This window comes from Cygnus atratus, chromosome 23 (assembly GCF_013377495.2).
Source record: "Cygnus atratus isolate AKBS03 ecotype Queensland, Australia chromosome 23, CAtr_DNAZoo_HiC_assembly, whole genome shotgun sequence".
Classification (NCBI taxonomy): Eukaryota; Metazoa; Chordata; class Aves; order Anseriformes; family Anatidae; genus Cygnus; species Cygnus atratus.
Genome location: NC_066384.1, coordinates 7497884 through 7519997, shown reverse-complemented (window position 1 = coordinate 7519997; position 22114 = coordinate 7497884). Strand labels below are relative to the sequence as shown.

At 42.3% G+C, this 22114-nt stretch overlaps 2 protein-coding genes across 3 annotated transcripts in view; one reads left to right on the top strand and one right to left on the bottom strand.

The window, feature by feature from the left end:
- The window catches only part of KDM1A (lysine demethylase 1A), a 54224-nt gene extending 33677 nt beyond the window's left edge, over window positions 1-20547 (top strand). For both annotated transcript variants that reach the window (XM_035565117.2, XM_035565118.2), the window contains 8 exons: window positions 838-911; window positions 2227-2338; window positions 2702-2834; window positions 3581-3768; window positions 4186-4300; window positions 10850-10977; window positions 15268-15414; window positions 16264-20547. In XM_035565117.2, coding sequence (XP_035421010.1) covers window positions 838-911; window positions 2227-2338; window positions 2702-2834; window positions 3581-3768; window positions 4186-4300; window positions 10850-10977; window positions 15268-15414; window positions 16264-16449 — 1083 coding nt within the window. In that variant the 3' untranslated portion in view covers window positions 16450-20547. The remainder of the gene's footprint in view (window positions 1-837; window positions 912-2226; window positions 2339-2701; window positions 2835-3580; window positions 3769-4185; window positions 4301-10849; window positions 10978-15267; window positions 15415-16263) is intronic.
- Window positions 1-22114, bottom strand: part of LUZP1 (leucine zipper protein 1) — a 97188-nt gene that overhangs the window by 21272 nt on the left and 53802 nt on the right. The window lies entirely within an intron of this gene.

Genomic DNA, 22114 nt, shown 5'->3' with positions numbered 1-22114 from the left:
CCACAGGCTGCTGGGAAATTTCTGCTGTGGCACCTGGAGCACCTTCTGCCCTCCTTCACTGACCTTGGTGTCTGCAGGTCTGTTTCTCCACTTCTCATTCTTCTTTTCCAGATGCTGTTGTGCAGCAATTATTTCCTCTTGTAAATATTCTCTCTGAGACACAGCTAGTGTCTCTCAGTGGCTCAGCTGTGGCCAGTGGCAGGTCCCTTTTGGAGCTGGCTGGACTCTGTCTCTTTAACATGCAGCACTTTGTGGAACTCTTCTCACAGAGGCCACCCCTGCAGCCCCTTGCAACCAAAACCTTGGCATGTAATCCCAATGCAGAAAGAAAATGATTTTATACAATTCTATTGTAGGTTTGTTTGTTTGATGGAATTCTAGAGGAAAATTGAACTAGATCATGTCTTTGCTTTTTGTAAGTTTACATCTGCCTTGGAAAACTCTACATTTAATATTAACTATAGTTTTTTAATAGAGAAATAAGAATAGAAATAATATTGTGTGGTATGAAAGAGCTCGCAGTACTCTAAGAACACTGAAAATTCTGGAACTATTATGGATCTTCATGTTCTTCAGATGTGAGCATGCTAAAAATTTCAGGAATTTAAACACTACTTTTTTCTGCAGTGCAACGTAAGTTTCTGCATAAGTGAACAGCAGAAAGGCAAAATAGGTGGATTAAATGTTGAAAAAATAAAGGACTTGATTTAGATTCCACTGAAGCCCATCAGTCTTCCACTTACATCTCTTATAATTAATCCGGTTTGATGCTACATGATGTCTCTAAGTCCTTTTGAATATGAACTGATTTTAATGTTAGCTTTTAATCCTATTTAGGAGTATGATGAATTGTCAGAAACACAAGGAAAGCTGGAGGAGAAGCTACAAGAACTTGAAGCCAATCCACCAAGGTAAAGATATGAACTATAAAAATGAATACTTAGGAAAGCAGGAAGGTTTTTTGTTTGTTTTACTTCACAGTATATTTAAAAAAAAAAAAGGCATGTTTTTCTTTTAATCATGGTACCTTGCACAAACATGAAGTATGAGTTCCCTCAGTTTTAGAACTTGTCTTTCTTGGTTGTAGAAGTCAGAATCATAGAATATCTAGAGTTGGAAAGGACCTACAAGGACCATTGAGTCCAGCTCCTGGCACCACACAGGTCTACCCAGAAATTCAGACCATATGACTAAGAGCACAGTCCAAATGCTTAAACTCTGACAGGCTAGGTGCCTGGGGAGCCTGTTTCAGTGCATGACAACCCTCTCAGTGAAGAATCTTTTCCTGATACCCAGCCTGAACCTCCCCTGTTGCAGCTTGACACCATTCCCTTGGGTCCTATCACTGGTCACTAAAGAGAAAATATTGGCGCCTGCCCCTCCAATCCCCTGTAGACCATGATGAGGTCTTCCCTCAGCCTCCTGTTTTCCAGGCTAAACAGGCCAAGTGATCTCAACTGCTTCTCATAAGTCTTCCCCTCTAGGCCCTTCACCATCTTAGTAGTACTCCTCTGGACACTCTCCAACAGTTTAATGTCCTTTTTGTACTGTGGTGCCCAGAACTGCACACAGTACTCGAGGTGAGGCCGCACCAGCGCAGAGTAGAGCGGGACAATCACTTCCCTCGACCGACTAGCAATGCCGTGCTTGATGCACCCCAGGATATGGTTGGCCCTCCTGGCTGCCAGGGCACGCTGCTGGCTCATATTCAGCTTGCTGTCAACCATAACCCCCAGATCCCTCTCTGCAGGGTTGTTCTCCAGCATCTCATCGCCCAGTCTGTACATGTGACTCATGCCAAAAGAGGGTGGTTCTTAGGATGTATTACAGCACTAATCCTTGCTGTAACCAGTGCCTGATCTCAAGAAGCCTTTCAGATTTGAAATCCCTGTCAATGATAACATACCTACTCTGCTTATTTTGGCATACTGTGGCAGATTATAAAGATGTACATTGCTCTGTATGACTATACTAGTTTTTTAGTCTTCTGTATTTATGCTACTTAAGACATGATTTATTTAACAGTCTTTATTTCTGAAGTTATGTTTCTAGCTTCATTTAGCGTGTTATATATGAGTCCTTCTTTGAAAATGTGATTTTGCTGTTTTTTGTCACTTTTAAAAAATTTCTCCTCTAAGAAGGGACTGAAACACATTTTCAAAAACAGTGCATTTGCATTCTGCTCTGGCAAACTTAAATGTCTTTTGTATTGTATTTTTTTTCCAGTGATGTCTATCTGTCTTCAAGAGACAGGCAAATACTTGACTGGCATTTTGCAAACCTAGAATTTGCTAATGCTACACCCCTCTCTACACTTTCACTGAAGCATTGGGACCAGGTAGCTAATTAATGTATTTGTTCAGTAATATACTAAAAACTTATGCTATATTTATTTCACTCTCATGGAAGTTCCTCTGTGTTAATGGTTCTGAACTCTTGAGTGGTATCTGCTTTTATGCAGATACTGTTCTCTTACATGGCTGTTATTTGCTGATGAAAATCCAGGAAGCTTTTTATTAGTGCTGAAACATTCTATAATAATGCTGTCTCCTGAAAGCTTCTGTACTTGTTTTCAAATTCATCAGACTTACCATTTGAAAGTTTTTATTGAAAACATTTTGCTACTATTCAGAGTTGCTGATTGTCTATTGAGTGATGTGATTTCGTTATAAATGCATGCTTTTATGCATCTTTGTTTCAGGATGACGACTTTGAATTCACAGGCAGTCACTTGACTGTGAGGAATGGATATTCCTGTGTGCCTGTAGCCTTAGCAGAAGGGTTGGATATTAAATTAAACACAGCGGTTCGACAGGTTCGCTATACAGCTTCAGGTACATGAAACCACCTCTTGAAAGCTGCTCCGAGGAAGTATAATCATAGAAATTCAGTGCTTCTGGTTTGATCTTATAAAACCTTTCTATCGTATTTTAGGTTGGAAAAAGCCAAATTTCTTGTTGCATTTAATTGTGTAGGAAGCTTCTAGGGATTAATAAATCTTTAATATTTTTTGCTTGTTCCTTTGGCTGCTTTGAATCCATCCTTTTCAGCTGGATTTACTGATACATAGGTTCACTTTGTTGGGACTGAAGATTTTGGACTAAGAGGTCTTGGACCGCTTAAGGTACCACAGGCTCTGGTATTAGGAGTATAACTAAATATGAGATGGACTCAGATGAATGGAAGGAATACACCTTTTCATTGTTCTTCAAAACACTGGGCTCAAGAAACTGTCAGCTGGGAGAGTAATTCAGTGATAGGCTCGTTCTCTACTTGCTATTTAGTTAACGCATATATTTAAATCTCATTTATTAGCCTAGATTAACCTTTAGCCTAGTGTGGCCATCCTTGGATGCATTGTAAATTCTGCTTTTTGGTATTCAGCTATGTGGCCAGTAAGATTTAGTTGCCTAGAAGTTACGTAAAGCTTGTGTAATGCTGTCTCTGTAACCTAAGTGTTCTGTGATCCGGATGTATTTTTATGGTAGTTTTTAAAAAATTTTTAAAATTCTATGTTGAGGCCTTTATAAGGCCTTTTACTACCCAGCCTCTTAAATGACTCTTTCTCTCCTTTTTCCAGGCTGTGAAGTGATAGCTGTAAATACCCGATCTACTAGCCAGACTTTCATTTATAAATGTGATGCTGTGCTATGCACTCTTCCCTTGGGAGTATTGAAACAGCAGCCTCCAGCAGTACAGTTTGTGCCGCCTCTTCCTGAGTGGAAAACTTCTGCAGTGCAGCGTATGGGATTTGGCAACCTCAACAAGGTCACTTGGTCATTGAGGGAACTGCAGGCAGACCAGGGCATGCAGCAGAAATGTTTATGGTGTATGAGAGGAAGGATGGATGAGAGGGAAGGATGTTTCTTCCACTCCTGTTTGCTAGACTTTAATGCTGAAAATTATTTGAAGAACTGTAAAGGACTTCTCTGTATCCTATATAATTTGTAAGCAGTTAAATTTTGCAAGTAGCTTGACATGGTACATATGTTGTAGCTTGCTAAACAGGTTATTAACTTATGAAACGTGGTAAAGGTGTATGCTTTTATGTATTAAGCATATGCAGTATATATTCTCCGGATTTTCCTTCCTTGACATTTCCAGTGATGCAAATCAATTGATGTAATTGTCTTTATTTTTATTTTTTTCCCTGAGCTCCTAAGTCTTTTGATTCTTTGTTTATAGGTTGTGTTGTGTTTTGACCGTGTCTTCTGGGATCCAAGTGTAAATTTGTTTGGTCATGTTGGTAGCACCACCGCAAGCAGAGGAGAACTTTTCCTGTTTTGGAACCTGTACAAAGGTAGCTGTGATGCATTTCTACTTTTGCCAGTGTCTTATTTGTATGGTTTCAGATCTAGAAAAGAGCAGTTCTTAAGATATTGTTAGTGTTCACATATGGATATGATGAGAAGGTAATACTTCACAGAATTACAGACTAGTTTTTGTTTGAAAGGACCTTAAAGATCATATAATTCCAACCCCCCTGCTGTGGGCAGGGACAGCTTCTGCTAGACCAGGTTGCTCAAAGCCCCGTCCAACCTGGCCTTGAACACATCCAGGGATGGGTCATCCACAACTTCCCTGGGCAACCTGTTCCAGTGCCTCACTACCCTTATAGTAAAGAACTTCTTTCTGATGTGTAGTCTATATCTGCCCTCTTTTCATTTAAAGCCATTACTCCTAGTTCTATCATTACACTCTTTGATGAGGAGTCATCGTCCCATCCCCCCTGCTTTGCTGTAGGCCTCCTTTAGGTACTGGAAGGCTGCTGTAAGGTCTCCCTGGAGCCTCCTCTTCTCCAGGTTGAACAACCCCAACTCCCTCAGCCTGTTTTCATGTGAGAGGTGCTCCAGCCTCTTGATCATCTTTGTCACCTTCCTCTGGTCTCATTCTAATAGCTCCACGTTCTCCTTGGGCTGGGGACCACAGAGCTGAATGCAGTACTTGAGATGTGGCCTCACCAGGGCTGAATACAGGGGGACAATCACTTTCTTAGTCCTGCTGTACACACTATTCCTGATACTAGACAGGATGCTGTTGGCCTTCTTGGTTACATGAGTACGCTACTGGCTCATACTCAGCTGACTCTTCACGAATAGCCCCAGGTCCCTTTCCAACTGGCAGCTTTCCAGCCACTCTTCCCCCAGCCGGTAACATTGAATAAGTGCCTGAAATGCAGGACCCAGCACTTGGCCTCATTGAACCTCATACAGTTGGCCTGGGCCCATTGGTCTAGCCTATCCAGATCCCTGTGCAGGGCCTACCTGCCCTCGAACACTCGCTCCTAACTTGGTGTCATCTGCAAACGTATCGAGGGTGCACTTGATCCCCTTGTCCAGATCATTGATGAAGTTATTGAAGACAACTGGCCCCAGTACTGAACCCTGGGGTCACCACTAGTGACTGACCTCCATTCACCTCCTTAACTCTGTTCACGACGACTCTTCAGGCCTAGCCACCCAGCCAGTTTTTAACCCAATGAAGAATATACCCTGTCCAAGCATTGAGCAGCCAGCTTCTTCAGAAGAATGCTGCGGGAAATGGTGTCAAAAGCCTTACTGAAGTCTAGAGAGCAGCCTTTCCCTTGCCTACTGAGCGCTTCACCTTGTTGTAGAAGGAGATCAGATTCAGGACATGCCTTTGATAAACCCATGCTGACTGGGCCTGATCGCCTGGTTGTCCTGTAAGTGTTGCATGATGGTTCTCAAGATAATCTTCTCCATGAGCTTCCCTGGCACGGAGTTGAGACTGACAGGCCTGTAGTTCCCCAGATCCTCCTTCTGGCCCTTCTTGTAGATGGGCGTCACACTTGCTAGCTGCCAGTCAACTGGGACCTCCCCTGATAGCAAGGACTCTGCTGATAAATGATGGAAAGTGGCTTGGCGAGCACTTCTGCCACTTCCCTCACTACCCTCGGGTAGATCCCATCTAGCCCCATAGGCTTGCGTACATCTAAGTGGAGTAGCAGGTCTCCAACCATTTCCTTGTGGATTATGAGGGCTTCATTCTGCTCCCTGTCCTTATCTACCAGCTCAGTGGTCTGAGTACCTAGGAAACAACTGGTCTTGCTGCTAAAGGCTGAGGCAAAGAAGGCATTGAGTATCTTGGCCTTTTCCTCATCTCTTGTCATTGTTTCCCCCCACATCCAATAAAAGATGAAGATTCTCCTTAGTCCTTCTTTCTTTATGTATTTATAAAAACAGTTTTTGTCTTTGACAGTAATAACCAGATTGAGATCCATTTGGGCTTTGGCCCTTCTATAATTTTCTCCCTGCATACCCTCACAACATCGTTATAGTCCTCCTGAGTGGCACACCCCTTCTTGTAAAGGTCATAAACCCTCTTTTTCTTCCTGAGCTCCCTGTTTATCCAGGACTATGGGTCTTCCATGCCAACTCATTTTTTGGCATGTGGGGATGGACTGCTCTGATGTCTTTAGGTTTACTTACTTGAAGAGCGTCCAGCCATCCTAGACTCCTTTGCACTTCAGGACTGCCTCCCAAGAGACTCTGCCAACCAGCAGACTTTGGCCTGTTAAGGAGGCTCTTTCAAAGTCAAAGGTGGCAAGCCTGCTCTGCTCCTTCCTCACCGTCTTCTGAATCTAGAACTGCACCATTTCATGATGACTGCAGCCAAGGCTGTCCCTGAGTTTCACATTTCCCCCCAGCACCTCGGTGAGAATGAGATCCAGCATAGCACCTCTCTTCATTGGCTCTTCTATCATTTAGATAAGGAAGTTGCTATCAGTGTATTTCAGGAATCTCCTGGATTGACTATGCTCTGCCGTGTGGTGTTGTCTTTCCAACAGATATCGGTGTGGCTGAAGTCACCCATGAGAACCAGGGCTTGTAAATATGAGGTTGCTTCTGTCTGTCTATAGAGGGCCTCATCTGCTTGATCTTCCTGATCAGGTGGTAGCAGATCCCCACTACAATGTCACCTGTCCCTCTCCTGCCTCTTATCCTGACCCATAAACTCTCTGGCAGTTCCTCATCCATCTCCAGGCAGAGCTCCAGGCACTCCAGCTGCTCAATGACAGAGAGGGTGATGCCCCCTCCTCACCTCCCCTGCCTGTTCTTCCTAAAGAGCCTGTATCTTTCTATCTGAACACTCCAGTCATAGGAGCCATCCCACCACATCTCTGTAGTGCCAATGAGGTCAGAGGTGTGCAGGCATGTGTATATCTCGTAACTTCTCTTGTTTATTTCCCATGGTACGTGCACTAGGACTACGTGCACATCAGACTGTGAGGAGCAGGATGGATTGAGGTTCCCTTGCCCCGGCAACGCTAGTTTAAAGCCCTTTTCACCAGCCTGGCAAGCCTATGACCGAACATGCTCTTCCCCATCTCTGATAGGTGAATCCCATCAGCCCCCAGCAGACCAGGTTTCTCAAAGCGAGTCCCATGGTTTAGGTAGCTGAACCCCTGTCTGTGGCACCAGTCCTGCAACCATCTTGATTTGCCAGATCTGACTGGCTCTTTCAATCTTTCCCTACCTCTTTGACCTGTGCTTCTCAGTCCTTTACTGCTGCTCCCAGGGCTCTGTAATCTTTCTTGACGCTCCTCAGACTGCTCCTGGCTGCATCACTGGTGTCCATGTGAAGCAGCAGCAGCAGATAATAGTCCTTAGGCTTCATGAGGTGTGACAGTCTCTTGGTAACATCCCTGATACAAGCCCCTGGTAAGCAGCAGACTTCCCTCAAGAGTGGACGGGGTTGGCAGATGGGCATCTCTGTACCTCTCAGAAGAGTCTCCTACTAGTATCACCTGTCACCTTTTCTTAGTAGGACTAATTATTACATGAGGAGCAGGGTGGGCTTCCTTACTCAGCTCAGCCTTCCCTTCAATGAGTCTTTCCTTTACAGCCTGCAGAGGGGTGTAGTGGTTCTGTAGGGGCATCTCAGGCTTTGGGGGAAGCCTCTCCCTCCTGCTGGTCCTTGTGGTTATGAGCTTCTACTCTTTGGAGTTATTTGCCCCGCTCCTTTCTGTGAGAGCTGATGACAGAGTTTCGGGCTGTTTGGCCATAGGCTGTTGGTCCCCTGCAGTCTGTACTAGGAGGCAGCTTTTGAGTTCCTCATCAACCTCCCTGGTACTATGCAGCCTTGTCACTGACTCCTGCAGCTCAGCCACCTGCTGCAGGAGGTCCTCCACCTGTTTTCCTGTAGGGAAGACAAATGGAAGCAGAAAACACCACTAACTTGCAAACAGTTGCCCAGTAAATTAGGGCAGAACATGGTTTGCCAGTGCTGTGAATTCCAGGCTATTTCTGTTAAATTGTATTACTTCCCGTCAGGTCAGGTGGCTGAAATGGGAAAAATCAATTACTCTTTCTTGTGGATAGGTAGGTGGTAGTTAACATGATTGCACTGTGAAATACTGTTGTAGAACTGACTGAATTTGTGTAGGTGTAGTCATTTATTTCTTTCATATTCTAAATTCTAGATTTCTGTAGCCATAGTGTTTTGGGCAGAGACTACTTAAACTGATAGAACAGATTAGAGAACACTTGTTAATCCAGAAATGAACAAAAAAAGCATAGAAGGCTCACAGCACATACATTATTAGTTCTGTGGAAGTTCTTTAAAGGGCTTTTGTCAGGAGATCATTTGAGAAAGGTTTAAAGACTAGGTGGCTTTATGGCAGGAATGGAGAGAAATTCAGGTGAAATGATAGCATGAATTTGTGCTGCTGTTGGGTGACCTGCTGTAGCTTACTCAGGAATTCTTCCGATAGTTTAAGTCTAGTTCAGGTTATGACCTCTCAGAAAACATGTAGCCTCAGGAATTCCATACATGTCCTGAATCAGATGGCCTCTTTTCTTGGTGCCCCTTTTCTCCAGCATGTTGTTGGATATGTTGTAAGTGTATATACACGCTTTGAGATGGAGGAGAGCCTGGTACAAACATCCAGACAGTACGGATCAGTGAAACTCTTGGCAGAAATGGTCAATGTTTTCTGGAAGTGCAATGTTTCAGTCTCTGACTGTTTTCTTGACTAGCATTTCAGTTTTTCTTGGGGACATGATGGAAAAGATGAGGCACTTTCTCTTTCATAATCTCACAGTTACTCACTGATCTCAGGCTAAACCACGTTTTCTGCTTGATGTTTGCTGTCAAAGCTCATTGACTGCCATAAGGAGAAAACTTTTTCTGGAGCAGTGGCACATACTCATCATGCAAGAAGCTTTTCTGATCAACCCTTTGGTATTTTCAGCAAAATATTTACTGTTCTTCTGCTATAGCTTTCTACTTTTCTGTCACAGTTCTAAATTAATCCAGGTGACCTCATAGCAACATTTCAGATCTGGTTAAATGCTTACAAGATAGGATATCGTGCCTTACAGTTTCCTTAAAGACACAATTTTCATCAAAATATTTTTGAGTTGTCTGAATCCAAATTTTCATGAAAGAATTCACTGGAAGATGCATTTTCAGTATGTAGTTGTTACAGTAAGAAAATAACTGACTAAACTGTTGAAGAGGTCAGAGATCTCATGTCAGAAGTGGCAGTGTAGGAAAATCTTTACTGCTTAACTGGCAAAAACATTTCCCAAAGCCTGTGGATGATATGAAACCAGGTTTGTGGTTTTTTTCCTTCAATAGAGTTAATCTCTAAGATGAGCAGTCCTATGTCTGTCTTGTCTAATGAACTGCTTCTAGTCCCCAGAGGTCCTGAGTTTTGAAGTGTCTTAATTGTAGCTTGATTAGTGCAATTTTCTTTGTAATAACAGCCTTACTAGTTTAATTTCTTCGGAGTTTCAAATGTTTTTGTTTCTAACCAGAAAATATTGGGTCTTCCAAACTGTATATCAGAACTAAACTTTTCTTTATGGAGGGGTAGCTTGATGGGAATGTGTACCAAGAGATCTCCGTATATACCAGGAGATGAGGAATTCACCAATCATTCTGGAAACCTGTACAAAAGCTAAAGCCATATTTTTAATAAGGACTTAACTTCCCACTTCAATGTGCTTGACATCTGTTTTTAGGTGTAGTATTTCCTTTGCTAAACTTAGGAGAGTTTATAAGTGAGGAGAATGATCTGATGAGAACTGTGAGAGAGTTATTAACTGTGCTCACATCTGTCATTTATTGTAAATGAATGTTTCAAGTTATTGGGTTGTTTTATTAGCTCTTTGATACTTCCTAAGATTTTCATTGAATTTTTGAATACCAAAAATGTAATCTTAGTCTTAACCATAGCAAGCCAGAGATGATAATAGCCTCATCTATTCATTTGTTTGTATATTCTGCAATTACATTAACTCCCTTCACCACAGCATCACATTGGCAGTCAAGTTACTTTATATGTGTCCTTTCTGACTTCTGAATTCTTCTCAAAATTGCTGCTTTTATGGATATTGTGATGCTTTTCATAGTTCTGGCTCAATTTAGATGATTTTGAATGTGCATTGGAAATCTAAATAATTTTTGAGTGAACTACTTATCCTGAAAATTTCACTGCTGTGCTGATATTAATCATTGCTAAAGTTAATCATAGATTTTCTGTTTTCTGTCAGATTGTTTGGTTGTTAAATCCTAGAGGAAATTTATGTAAAACTAGTAATGCTTTCCTAAAAGAAAATCTTTCTTCTGTCTTTCCTAAAAAGTGTGTTAATTTTTAATACATCAGTTGTCTTGATAATTCCAAATAGTGCTGCAGTGTATATTCATTTATTTTCATCTTGATAAATTGACACGATGGGAGAAGACTGGGGACTGCTGCTGTTGGATTTGTTGTTTTTTTTAACCTAGTAACTTAGCTGCAGATGATAATCAGACTTGGCTGATGAAAACATATTTCAATAATTCTTTTTTCTTCTCCCCCACCCCGGTCTTCCCTGATCAGCACCAATTTTATTGGCCTTAGTAGCAGGAGAAGCCGCAGGGATTATGGAAAATATCAGCGATGATGTCATTGTTGGACGGTGTCTTGCCATCCTCAAAGGCATATTTGGCAGCAGCGCTGTGCCACAGGTTAGTACAAGTAGCTTTCCTTCACTGGGATTTTTATATGCTACAGTAATATAAAAAGTATACAGTAACTTTAATATACCAATTGTTTTTGAGCATTTGGTCTGTCGTAAGTTGGACTGCTTACTTATGTGTTTTTCATGTAAGGAGTAGATTCCCTTCATTTTCTTTATTGTAGAATAATTGAATGTGGCTTTATCATCAGAGGGCTGGAGCACCACTCCTACCAAGAAAGTCTGAGAGCTAGGGCTGTTCAGGCTATAGAAGAGAAGGCTCCGGGGTGACCTCGTTTCAACTTCTGGAGTGTGTCCAGAGAAGGGCTGCGAAGCTGGTGAAGGGTCTGGAACACAAGTCTTATGAGGAGTGTCTGAGGGAGCTGGGTTTTTTTTAGTCTGGAGAAGAGGAGTCTCAGGGGAGACCTTATTGCTCTCTACCTGAAAGGAACTTGTGGGGAGCTGGGGGTCAGCCTCTTCTCACAGATAACTAGTGATAGGACTCTAGAGGTAATGGCCTCAAGTTGTGCCAGGGGAGGTTCAGGTTGGAAATTAGGAGACATTTCTTCTGGTTAGGAAGAGTGGTTAGGCATTGGAATGGGTTGCCCAGGGAGGTGGTGGAGTCACTGTCCCTGGGGGTGTTTAAGGAAAGGTTGGATGTGGTGTTTAGAGACATGGTTTAGCGGGTGATAGTGGTGGTAGGGGGATGGTTGGACCAGTTGACCTTGGAGGTGTTTTCCTACTATAATGATTCTGTGAGTCTGTAACTTTTCAGTACTTAAAGGGGACTTAAAGATGGAGAGTGACTCTTCACTCAATCAGATAATGACAGGACAAGGGGGAATGATTTTAAACTAAAAGAGGGGAGATTTAGATTAGATGTTAGGAAGAAATTCTTCAGAGGGTGGTGAGGTACTGGAACAGTTGTCCAGAGAGGCTGTGGATGCCCCATCCCTGGAGGTGTTCAAGACCAGGTTGGATGAGGCCCCGAGTAATGTGATCTAGTGGGTGGCATACCTGTCCATGGCAGGGGGGTTGGAACTAGATGATCTTTGAGGTCCCTTCCAACCCAAGCCATTCTATGATGATTCTGTGATCCTCACCCTTTTACTGCTTTCTATATGGTCATCAAATCTTTCCAGCTAACTGTAAGCATGGATTCTTAGTAAATGAGTGGATCTCATAATTTGGAAATGTTCAGTCTGTTGATTTCTAAGTCTCAGTCTGGAGAAGACAAAACAGGAAAACTTCAGGCTTGCCTTCCAGATAAATCCACAGCTCCTTCTCTGAACCCTCTATTGACAATTTCACTTCTTAATGAGATTTTTCTGTGACAGGAGCCAACAGTGAAGTATTTCACAGCAGCTGCTTACTAGTAGGATTTTCAAATGGGGAAAAAAAAAAAAGCCAACAAAGAGCAGAGAAACATAGATTCTGCAGGGGATAAATATCAAGTTCAGAGACAAAGACATCTTCCATTAGACCAGGTTGCTCAAAGCCCATCCTGCCTAGCCTTGAACAATTCAAGGGATGATGCGGTATCACAGCTTCCCTGGGCAGCCTGTTCTTCACCACCCTCATAGTAAAGAACTTCTTTCTAATATGTAATCTAAATCTACCCTCTTTTCATTTAAAGCCATTACCCCTAGTCCTATCACTGCACTCTGGAGAGGAGTCCCTCCCCAGCTTTGATGTAGGCCAGTTTTAGGTACTAGAAGGCTGCTGTAAGGTCTCCCCAGAGCCTTCTCTTCTCCAGGCTTTACAGCCCCAACTCCCTCAGCCTGTCTTCACGTGAGAGGTGCTCCAGCCCCTTGATAATCTTCGTTGCCCTCCTCTGGACTCGTTCTAATGGCTCCATGCACTTCCTCTGCTGGGAGCCCCAGAGCTGAGTGCAGTGTGGTCTCATGAGAGCAGAGCCGGGGGGCAATCCCCTCCCTTTCCCTGCTGGCCACGCTGCTTTTGATGCAGCCCAGGATACGGTTGGTTTTCTGGGCTGCAAGCGCACGTGTCTGGCTCATGTTGAGTTATTCATCAACTAACACCCCCAAGTTCTTCTCCTCAGGGCTGCTCTGAATCCATTCTCTGCTCAGCCTCAGTATTCATGTTTGGGATTGCTCTGACCCAGATGCAGGACCTTGCACTTCACCTTGTCATCCACAAACTTGCTGAGGCTGCACTCCATCTCACTGTCCATGTCATTGGCAAAGATGTTAAATAGTGCTAGTCCAAATACAGTCCCCTGAGGAGACCAGTGACAAGTGGTGTTCCATGCGTACATCAGTCTGACTGCAACTCTGAGTGTGACCATCCAGCCAACTCCTTATCCACTGAGTGGTCCATCTCTCAAATCCATGTCTCTCCAATTTAGAGACAAGCATGTTGTGCAGGACGGTATCAAATACTTGCACTTGTGTAAAACAGATGATGTCTGTTTCTCTTGCCTTGTCCACCAATGCTGTAACCCTGTTGTAGAAGGCCACCAATTTGTCAGGCACAATTTGCCCTTAGTGACGCCATGTGGGCTGTTTTCCATGTACCTTAGCACGTTTCTAGGAGAATCTATTTCATAATCTTGTCAGGCCTAGAATTGAGACTGACTGGTCTGTAGTTTCCCAGGTTAGTTTCCTCCAGCTTTTCTTCATACGTGGGAACTTTTTCAACCTTGCTGTGCAGCTGAACTCTGCATGCTTCATGTCCACTGTAGAGTAGTAGTCTGGTTTTGTACCACCTCTATTGTAGTATGTATCTTATTCTCTAACCGTCCTTCTCCCTATTCATAGGGAATCCTAATTACAGGACTTGCTTGTCAGGACAAAAATAATAGTTGACTGGCTTAGCATCTGACTCATGCCCATACATGGGTGTGTGAACACGAACATCACAGTTGATGTTTGGCCTGCATGTCATCAGTCTCAGTACTGGGGAAGCAGTACTTTAGTATTTTCTTCCACAGCTGTCTGGGTTAGCCATACCTTCAGAACTTCCTCAGTGATGTAAAATTTCTTGTTTTATTCCCTGAAAGACTGCAGTGCTTCATGTGATCACCAGAGAAACACATGAAGTGCATCAAAGTTTTCTGTCAAACATGCATGCAATAACATGAAGTGCCATCATAGTGGTCTCTTCTTGACAAGGAGGAAAATATGAAGTTCCTTTTATCAAGAAGCAGAGTCAATATGACGAGTCTGGCTCATCCGTCATTTTCCTACCGTTTGGATGAAAAAGTTCTGCGTTGAGGAATTTTTTTAGTGAAGTTGTCAGACACTGGGAAATGTGGTCTCAAACCCCTAGTTCTCCCCAGCACCTTAGAACAAATCCACTCTGTCCTTTCCAGAGAATCAGCAAGAGGCATCGAATACAGTCCAGCTGAGGTCAGCCTCAGAAGGATTATCTTCAATTTCCATGGTCCTGGAGACCTCCTCAGTCATGGCACATTATGGTCCAAGTCTGCTGGCCTTTGTCTGGTTTCTGGATAGCACCCTTGCTAGATAGAACTTTTCTCATCCTTTGTGGGAAGGTCTGGTCAAGCAGAACAATTCCTTGAAAATCTTTATGCAAGGAGGCAAGGTTCCTGTTTTGATGCTTGAATTTTTACAGTGTGTGATTCCTGCTAAAGCTCAGTTACATATTTGAACAGAATCTGGATTATTTGAAGGTTCTGACCCTTTGCTCTTTGTGTTATGTTTGCAAGTTTATGAAGATGTCCTGTTTTTTCTTGACTACCGTTACTACCTTAGGGGGATACAGTTTTGAGTCCTGGTTATGTTCATGCTTTGTATCTTGGTGGAATATATTTCATCCTGGCTATTACCATGGTAAACCAGATGGATTTGAGGAAAAACACGTTTTTGTGCAGATGCCCCTCATGCAGTCATTTTCCCAGATAAGTTACAGACCTTGCACAGGCCTATGCCATATTTCAGTCACGAGAGAGATTCAAGAGAGCTGTGGATGAAAGGAAGTAAATGAGTAGGAATTGTATATTGTACTTATGTTGATAATGAGAAGAAACAGAGCATAGAGTACACAGTATGCATGTACTGCTGACTACAAATTCTGAATTCCAGTGCAGAAGCCATTTGGAGCAGGTTCTGCTAATATATCTCAAAGTATTAAAGCTGCTGACACCAAAGACAAATTATTTACCTTAGTATGAGTTACCATGGAATATAAATGTGGAGTTCCACTATTGACATTAGCTTATGGATGTTGTCTTTTATTTTTCAATTTGCATCTTTTATATTTTGCACTAACTGTAGAACTTGCAATGTGTCAACAACTGAAGTTTCTCTTCTCTCAGCCCAAAGAGACTGTGGTGTCCCGTTGGCGTGCTGACCCATGGGCCCGGGGATCATATTCATATGTAGCAGCTGGATCTTCCGGAAATGACTATGACTTGATGGCTCAGCCGATTACTCCAGGACCAGCCATTCCAGGTGCTCCTCAGGTGAGAGATTTCTCAGTTCTTCATAGAAATACACCAGAATATGATGGTTTTGGTTTCTAAAGGTGAAGGCCAGAGGGAGAGGAACAGGAAGCAAAAAATCTCTCCCGAATTGTGATCCAGCACAAAATGAAGGCATAAGTCCTCTCCAGTTCCCCTTTTGAGAGGATGAAGTCTTGAAAGCAAAAGCAGGAGGATTTGTAGGACTTTGGCTTTATTAAGGTTGTTCTTATACTGATGCAAGTCTCTAATAAACATAGTTATTGATAAAGTGATTCTCTGCAGAGTATAATATATGAAATTGTTTTCCTCATCTTTTTTATGGCACTGTCAAATTGCTAACTTAAGTGAATTACTGAAGCTTCCTTTTGCTTGTATTGAACTAGAGTTCATGTCCCAGTGTCAGAAATCATCCATCTTAAACATACATGTAAGTTTTTGGTTGTAGGGTTGTATATACAACTCTGAAATGTTTTTAAGTATACAACTTAGGAGGCTAATCTCCTTATCTGCTTCTCACAGTATTGTTTTTGAAGTAGAGTTCTATTATCTTTGTATCAAAGCAAAGATATTAGCAAGTAATAGGAAAGTATTTCCTCACATTTATCACGAACACGAAATGCTTCTGTGAAATGAAAGGTATATAAAGATTTTCATGGTAATTTGTAGGATAGATTAAAATATTTTTAATAGACTATTTTGTATGTGCTACTTTCATGTTACGGGGACTGCAGTGTGATTAGAAGTGATTAGATACAAAATACTTCGTAATGTATATTTGTTACATGATCTGAAAGACTTTGAACTGAGTTTGTGCACAAGTCATAATGGTGTTCTCTGTTCCTCTTTCAGCCTATTCCTCGCCTGTTTTTTGCGGGAGAGCATACAATTCGCAACTACCCTGCCACTGTTCATGGTGCTTTACTGAGTGGACTGAGAGAAGCAGGTCGCATTGCAGACCAGTTTCTTGGGGCCATGTATACTTTGCCTCGCCAGCCTACACCTGGGGTCCCCACACAACAAGCTACCAGCATATAAGAGTAGTTATCAGAAGAGGAGTAACAATGCCACAGAGCTGCTGTTGTGATCTACTTCTTGGGATGAAGGCATATTCATATAGTCTGTAACAGTATCTGCTGAAAGGAGGTGGCCATGAGTTGCTGCATAATACTTTGTTAGAATGGCCTTACAAAAGCTTACCTAACATTGGGCTTGGCATCCCTCTACAAAATCTCTTACAGCTATTTGAACTGTCAGTGTACACGGAATCCTTTACTACCAAATTGGTCAGTGAGTTTTTTCTGACTGCAGATACTTTTTGAAAGTGAAACTTATAGCTGGAGTTTTCACGGTTTTTATTTTACTTATTTGTGTATTTACAATTCAGTAATTGCAGAAAAGGCCCTTTAGAAGCTGGTTGCTGTGAACAGTAGCTTAGTGTAGAATTTATGTAAACATTTTTGCTTAATTCGTTCTAAAGAATAGTATTTTTGACCAATTCTATTCTTACCTGGCATTTGAGAATTTGGTGCAACTGTTTCCCTACCAGTAACAGCAAATTAACAGCAAATCACACCCCTCCAAGGTGGTCTGTTGGCTGCTACACCATGCACATTCGGTTTTAGAAAGAAAGCTGGTATTAGTAAAAGTGTGCTAATGATACTATTCTATTAAATACTTTCAACAAAAGAAATTATCAGAACTGGATATTTTTAACTTTAAAAACTAGGAAAATATTACTCATATTTGCTTATGTAGAAACAGAGTTGCCTAGACAGTAAGCTAGCTGTAGACCTGATCTCTTGATTCTTGCATGCGGCAGTCAGGCACTGTGGGCTGTACCAGCTGTCTTTTTCTTTTCCCTTCGTCCAAAGCCCAGAGAAAATTGGTTTTTATTATACTGGGTTGATGAGATGATGTTGCAGCTGCTATAACTGTTTCTGAAAATCATTTTGGTTTGGTTGCTTTTCCAGATATTTTCCTTCTTACTGCATGCACAGAGACTTCTTTTCATTGCACAGAGCAGTCTTATTTAATCATTTAGGTCCTTTTTCCCTCTCCTGCTTTCCCTAGTTAACATTATGCTTTTACTTCTTCCAACTTTTCTCACCTCCACCTTTCTACTGTTTGTTTCCGTCTCATCTACCTGTGGTCTTTTTTTCACAGTTTTTTCTCCTTTTCCTTTTTTTAAATTATTTTTTTGTTCTCTATATGACCCTCTGTGTGTGCATGTCCCAACTTCCATCTGCCCTTGTGCCTTTCATTCTGCTAGTGGATTAGTATCTGCTCATGTTCCTGCCCTTCCCTCTGCAATTACATTGCCCATGCTTCTTCCTGAAGAAAATACATGCAAACATCACTGCAGGCCCTAATTGTTTATAGCTGTGTTAGTTTTGTTTACAGATTTTCTATCTTCTAGTATCATTGCTTCTACTGTTTTCTTGTGCCTCATTTCTAGTAGATCTTTCTTGCTCCTGACTGTCTATTTTCTTGTGGTGGTTGCTCTCTCATATGTTTAAATCTGTGAGTAGGCATCTCCGTAGGCAGTCCTTCTGATACGCAGTGAGAAAGGAGAGGACTCTGTGGCAGGGGGGGTAATGGAAGAAATCAACACTAGGCATCCTTGCTGTCCCTCCAGGAGACAACATAAACTTTGTGATGCTTGGTCAAGAAAGCCCCACTGAAGTGGGACAGGAAATGTCCAGCAGGGCATGGAGGAGGAGTGTCCAAGGGAAGATTCAGAGTGCATAGGTTTATTTGAGTCTTAAAACTCCCTGCCTTCTGTTTAGGTAAAAGCCTGTCTGCAACACTACCAAGAGAAATCCTATCCCAAGATAAGCTGATTTAGTCTCTTGGCTATTCTGACTGAAGATGGGAAAAGGATCTGAGGATTGGGGTGCTGTGTTCATTAACAAGGGTTTTCAGGTCTCCATATTTGTGGGGTGGTTTGCAGGGTTTAGTGATGCTGCTGTCTCTGGCCATGAGGACTGTCTTCCAACTTCCTGTAGTACTGTCAAAAACTCAGAAAAGCACTTCTGGCCCACTGGAAACTAAATAGTCCTCAACTGAACGTAGCCAAACTGTATTTTCCAGACAACTATCAAGCCACTTTTACATCCAATTACTAATGTTATTTTTCAGAGTTTCTGTTCTCCTGCTGTAGGTTCACTTTGACTGAGATTTAGCAGATTATTCAGCTTGCTGAATTGTCAAACATGCAGTAATTTGTCTGAGACGTTCAAATGTAAACAAACTTCTTTTTATATGTTGCGGTTACTTTGAGCAGGGCTAATCTTTGACCCTTGACAATCAGGCTTTCTTGTCTTCCTTTTTGAAAAAGATACCTGAAAACCATGGTAAGCACTGAAATAAGAAGGTGGAGATGAAGCCCTGGCAGTTTGCACTCTTTAAAAAGGTTTGTCAGGATTTGGTGGGTGTTAGCTGATGATAACGATGGGCATGAGCAAAAAGGAGTGGTAATGCCAGAGGAATTCATTGGAAGATGAAGAGTGTGATCTGTGGCCTGTTACACCCTACCTTTCTGTAGCATCTCTTGGGACTCTTAAGCCTGATTCCTCAGCCAGTCCCTGCTGACAAGCCCTACTGGGTATTAGAGACTGAACAGCTCAGCATACTTTCAGCTTCTAGGAGTGTTTCAGTCTCTAGACAGACAGATAAAGCTGTGCAGCCAGTTGCTGGACACCTTAGAGCTCCTGTGTTGCAGCTCCTGCCCTGCATGGCCCACTTTCTAGTGGTTGATGGCATTGGTTGTACCCTAAGTAGAGGGGAACAGTGGTTGGGTACAAAGGTCAAAGACTGCTCCCTGTGTTCTGGTTGCATCCTGTAGGATTGCTGGGATGGAGAGGGGAACTTGGGGGAGAGCACTGTTACCCCTAGGCCAGCTGAAGTTTGTAGACATGGAAAAGGTAGCCTGGTTAAGGTTCAATTAACTTAGTGTTGGAGTTCAGCTCTGTCAGATCGTATGAGGGAGCTTCCATTGGTTGTTCACCAGCAGGATAGTCTCATGCTCCTTGCTGCACTGCCAGCGCGTGATTTTCCTTGAGCAGGTACTCACCCAGCATTTAGCAGTTCTTTCCTTGCTGCATCTATATCCAGGGACAGTGTGTGGTGTGTAGGAGCATGTTGCTCTGCTCTCTGTGCCAGTCTGTTAGATGGACCTTTGGTATGACCCATAATGGCTGTTTTGTTAAGCACTGCCTCTGCAGCTTTCCTGTCACTATGACCTGCTGAGGAGGAGAAAGCATTGCAAGTAAATGGGTCACCAGGTCCTCTTCATCTCAGCATCCTTCCTTATGGTGCAGCCATTTTTCCACTGCTGCTGTTTGCTTGACCTAACTTCCTGGTAAGACTCATCTGATCTGTTTCAACAGATTGTGAATGACCTCTTAGCGCCCGGAAGCCTCAGATCTATGGCGTCACAAAAACTTGTGATCAAGGCTGGTTGCACCCTTTGTAGTATTGTTTCCCATCTATTCTCAGGGACCTGTCACTTCTCACTCTACTCCATGGGTAGGTGAATTATATTTCTGACAAAACTGATCGGTGTCGCTTTTGGGGGAAAAAAAGTAGGTCCCTATCTAGTTGGACCTTCCCTTCTGTACTGAAGATGTACTGTTGGTGTTCAAGAAGCATTTGAACAATGCTCTTGAGGTATATGATTTAACTGGTAGGTTGCCCTGCGTGGAGTCAGGAGTTGGACTTGATGTACCTCATGGGTCTGATGCTCCTCATGGGTCCCTTCCAACTGAGGATATTCTGTGATTCTAAGATGAAGGACCACAGTAACCTGCAATGGAGTTCTGAATCCTGAGTGAATGTATGTGTTCACTAGTCAGGATTGCGCTTTCTGGATTGGCAAATGAGCAGGAAGACTTGCATTTTTCAGTTCTCTGGATGTCTGAGTTTTTGTCAGGTAATAGCATCTATTTTGCAATAAATTACTGTTAGCTCAGGGTCTTTGTGTTCAGTCTCTGTATGGAATTGAAAATATTTGCTATGGTCTTGTCTGTAGAGGAAATTAATCGCAAAGCATGGGTTCTCTCTATTTTGTTATCTTAATCTCTCTGTTTTGTTATCTTTAATTGACTGGATCATAAACATAGAAAAACAACTTTATTGGGTGTTTTTGGTTTCTTTCATTATGAATCTTTTCAGCTGACTAGTTCAAGTTCAGTGGAGGGTACTGCAGTCAGCAAGGTGCTCAGAGTGCATCTCATCTTTAAGGCATAAAGTGGCTCTATAAAATGGGATGACTTAACTTGAATTCGATTTATTTGTAAATCACAGATTATTTTTAAAGGTGATAATTCCACAAGTTACTCTTCTCAGAAATGGTTACCAAAAGAAAATTAGAAGCCATGGTGGTGTTTGTAAATTTGCTACTTTTGCCAATGATTATTTCCAATTTCCAGTGCATCTAATTTCTGAAGGTGTAATTTTTTGTTTTCTCTGAAGGGACGTTGAAGCTTATAGGAAATGATTACACTGATATTCTCCCCCAGAGTACCTAGGTAGATACTAAAGAATTTCTGGAATGTTTCTAGACCTTATTTTCTGTGTATTAGCAGAATCACCTGAATAAACGTATTGGGGGGGGGGGAGGGGACACAACAAATCAACTTTGGAGAGCCAGTGGAGAACATAAGCGTCTGTTTAATTACCTGTGCATATATCATAGAATGTTGTTTTATCCAAAGAGCAAATTGTCTTAGTTTTTTCCAGCTTTACCAACATGTCTGCTAAAATCTGTTGCTTCTCTACAGAGTTTGTTGGCTTGTTGGCTTGTATTAGCAAAACTCCTGCAGAGCTTGTGGAGTCTTTGCCCAGTAGTTTTGACCTCTGGATCTTCTGGTGGACCAAAAGTCTAGATCTCTTTTTATTAAATTGTTTGTTGGGCACTGTCAAGTTTGTGTTAATTGCATCTTTCTGTGAAGGGCCTTCTCACTGTTATTCCATTGTTCTTTTCTAGATACTGTATCACCCCACCCCTATCACTTTTAAGGGTGTTTCGCTTGAGCAAGGGTAGACAACCTGTTTTCCTGACTGTTAACAAAACAGATATCTTGGCCAGCAAACCTGCCGTGGATTAAAAGGTCTCTTTCATGAAGCTGCTGAAGGCATTCACCCTGATTGTGGATTGCATGTCTCTCTGCAAATACCATACATTTGGATAACCACTTGGTTTAGAGTGCAGTAACCTCATGTGGGTGTGATCTCCAGTCTTGGGCGCTCACGGTTTAACGAAGGGGAGGTTCAGGTCTCAACCATGATCCACTGCTACTGTTAGAGGACAGAAATGTCTCCAACCCCAAGTTAGAGGCAGAGTTAGAACAGATGTTTGGACAACATATCCTTAGTAACTTCTTGCTCACAGAATTGTATCCTCAGTTCTGAGTAACATGTCAAATAACCTATCAAACTGCAGAATTTGAATGCTTTTTCCTGATTCCCTTCAACTTGATGTTCTTAGGTACGTGTGCAAAAGTATTACTTCCATTAAAGCAATTACTATTTCTGTAACATTACTGAATAGCAATGGAACCAACAGAAAGTCATAGCAACAGAAGACAACTTTTTCTGTACCTGTCAATGGAGGATGTAATTTAGAATTTAGTGTGACTGGAGTATTCCATGTACTCTCTTTGCCTTTATTAATTCATAATGCCTTACCTGATCTTTCACA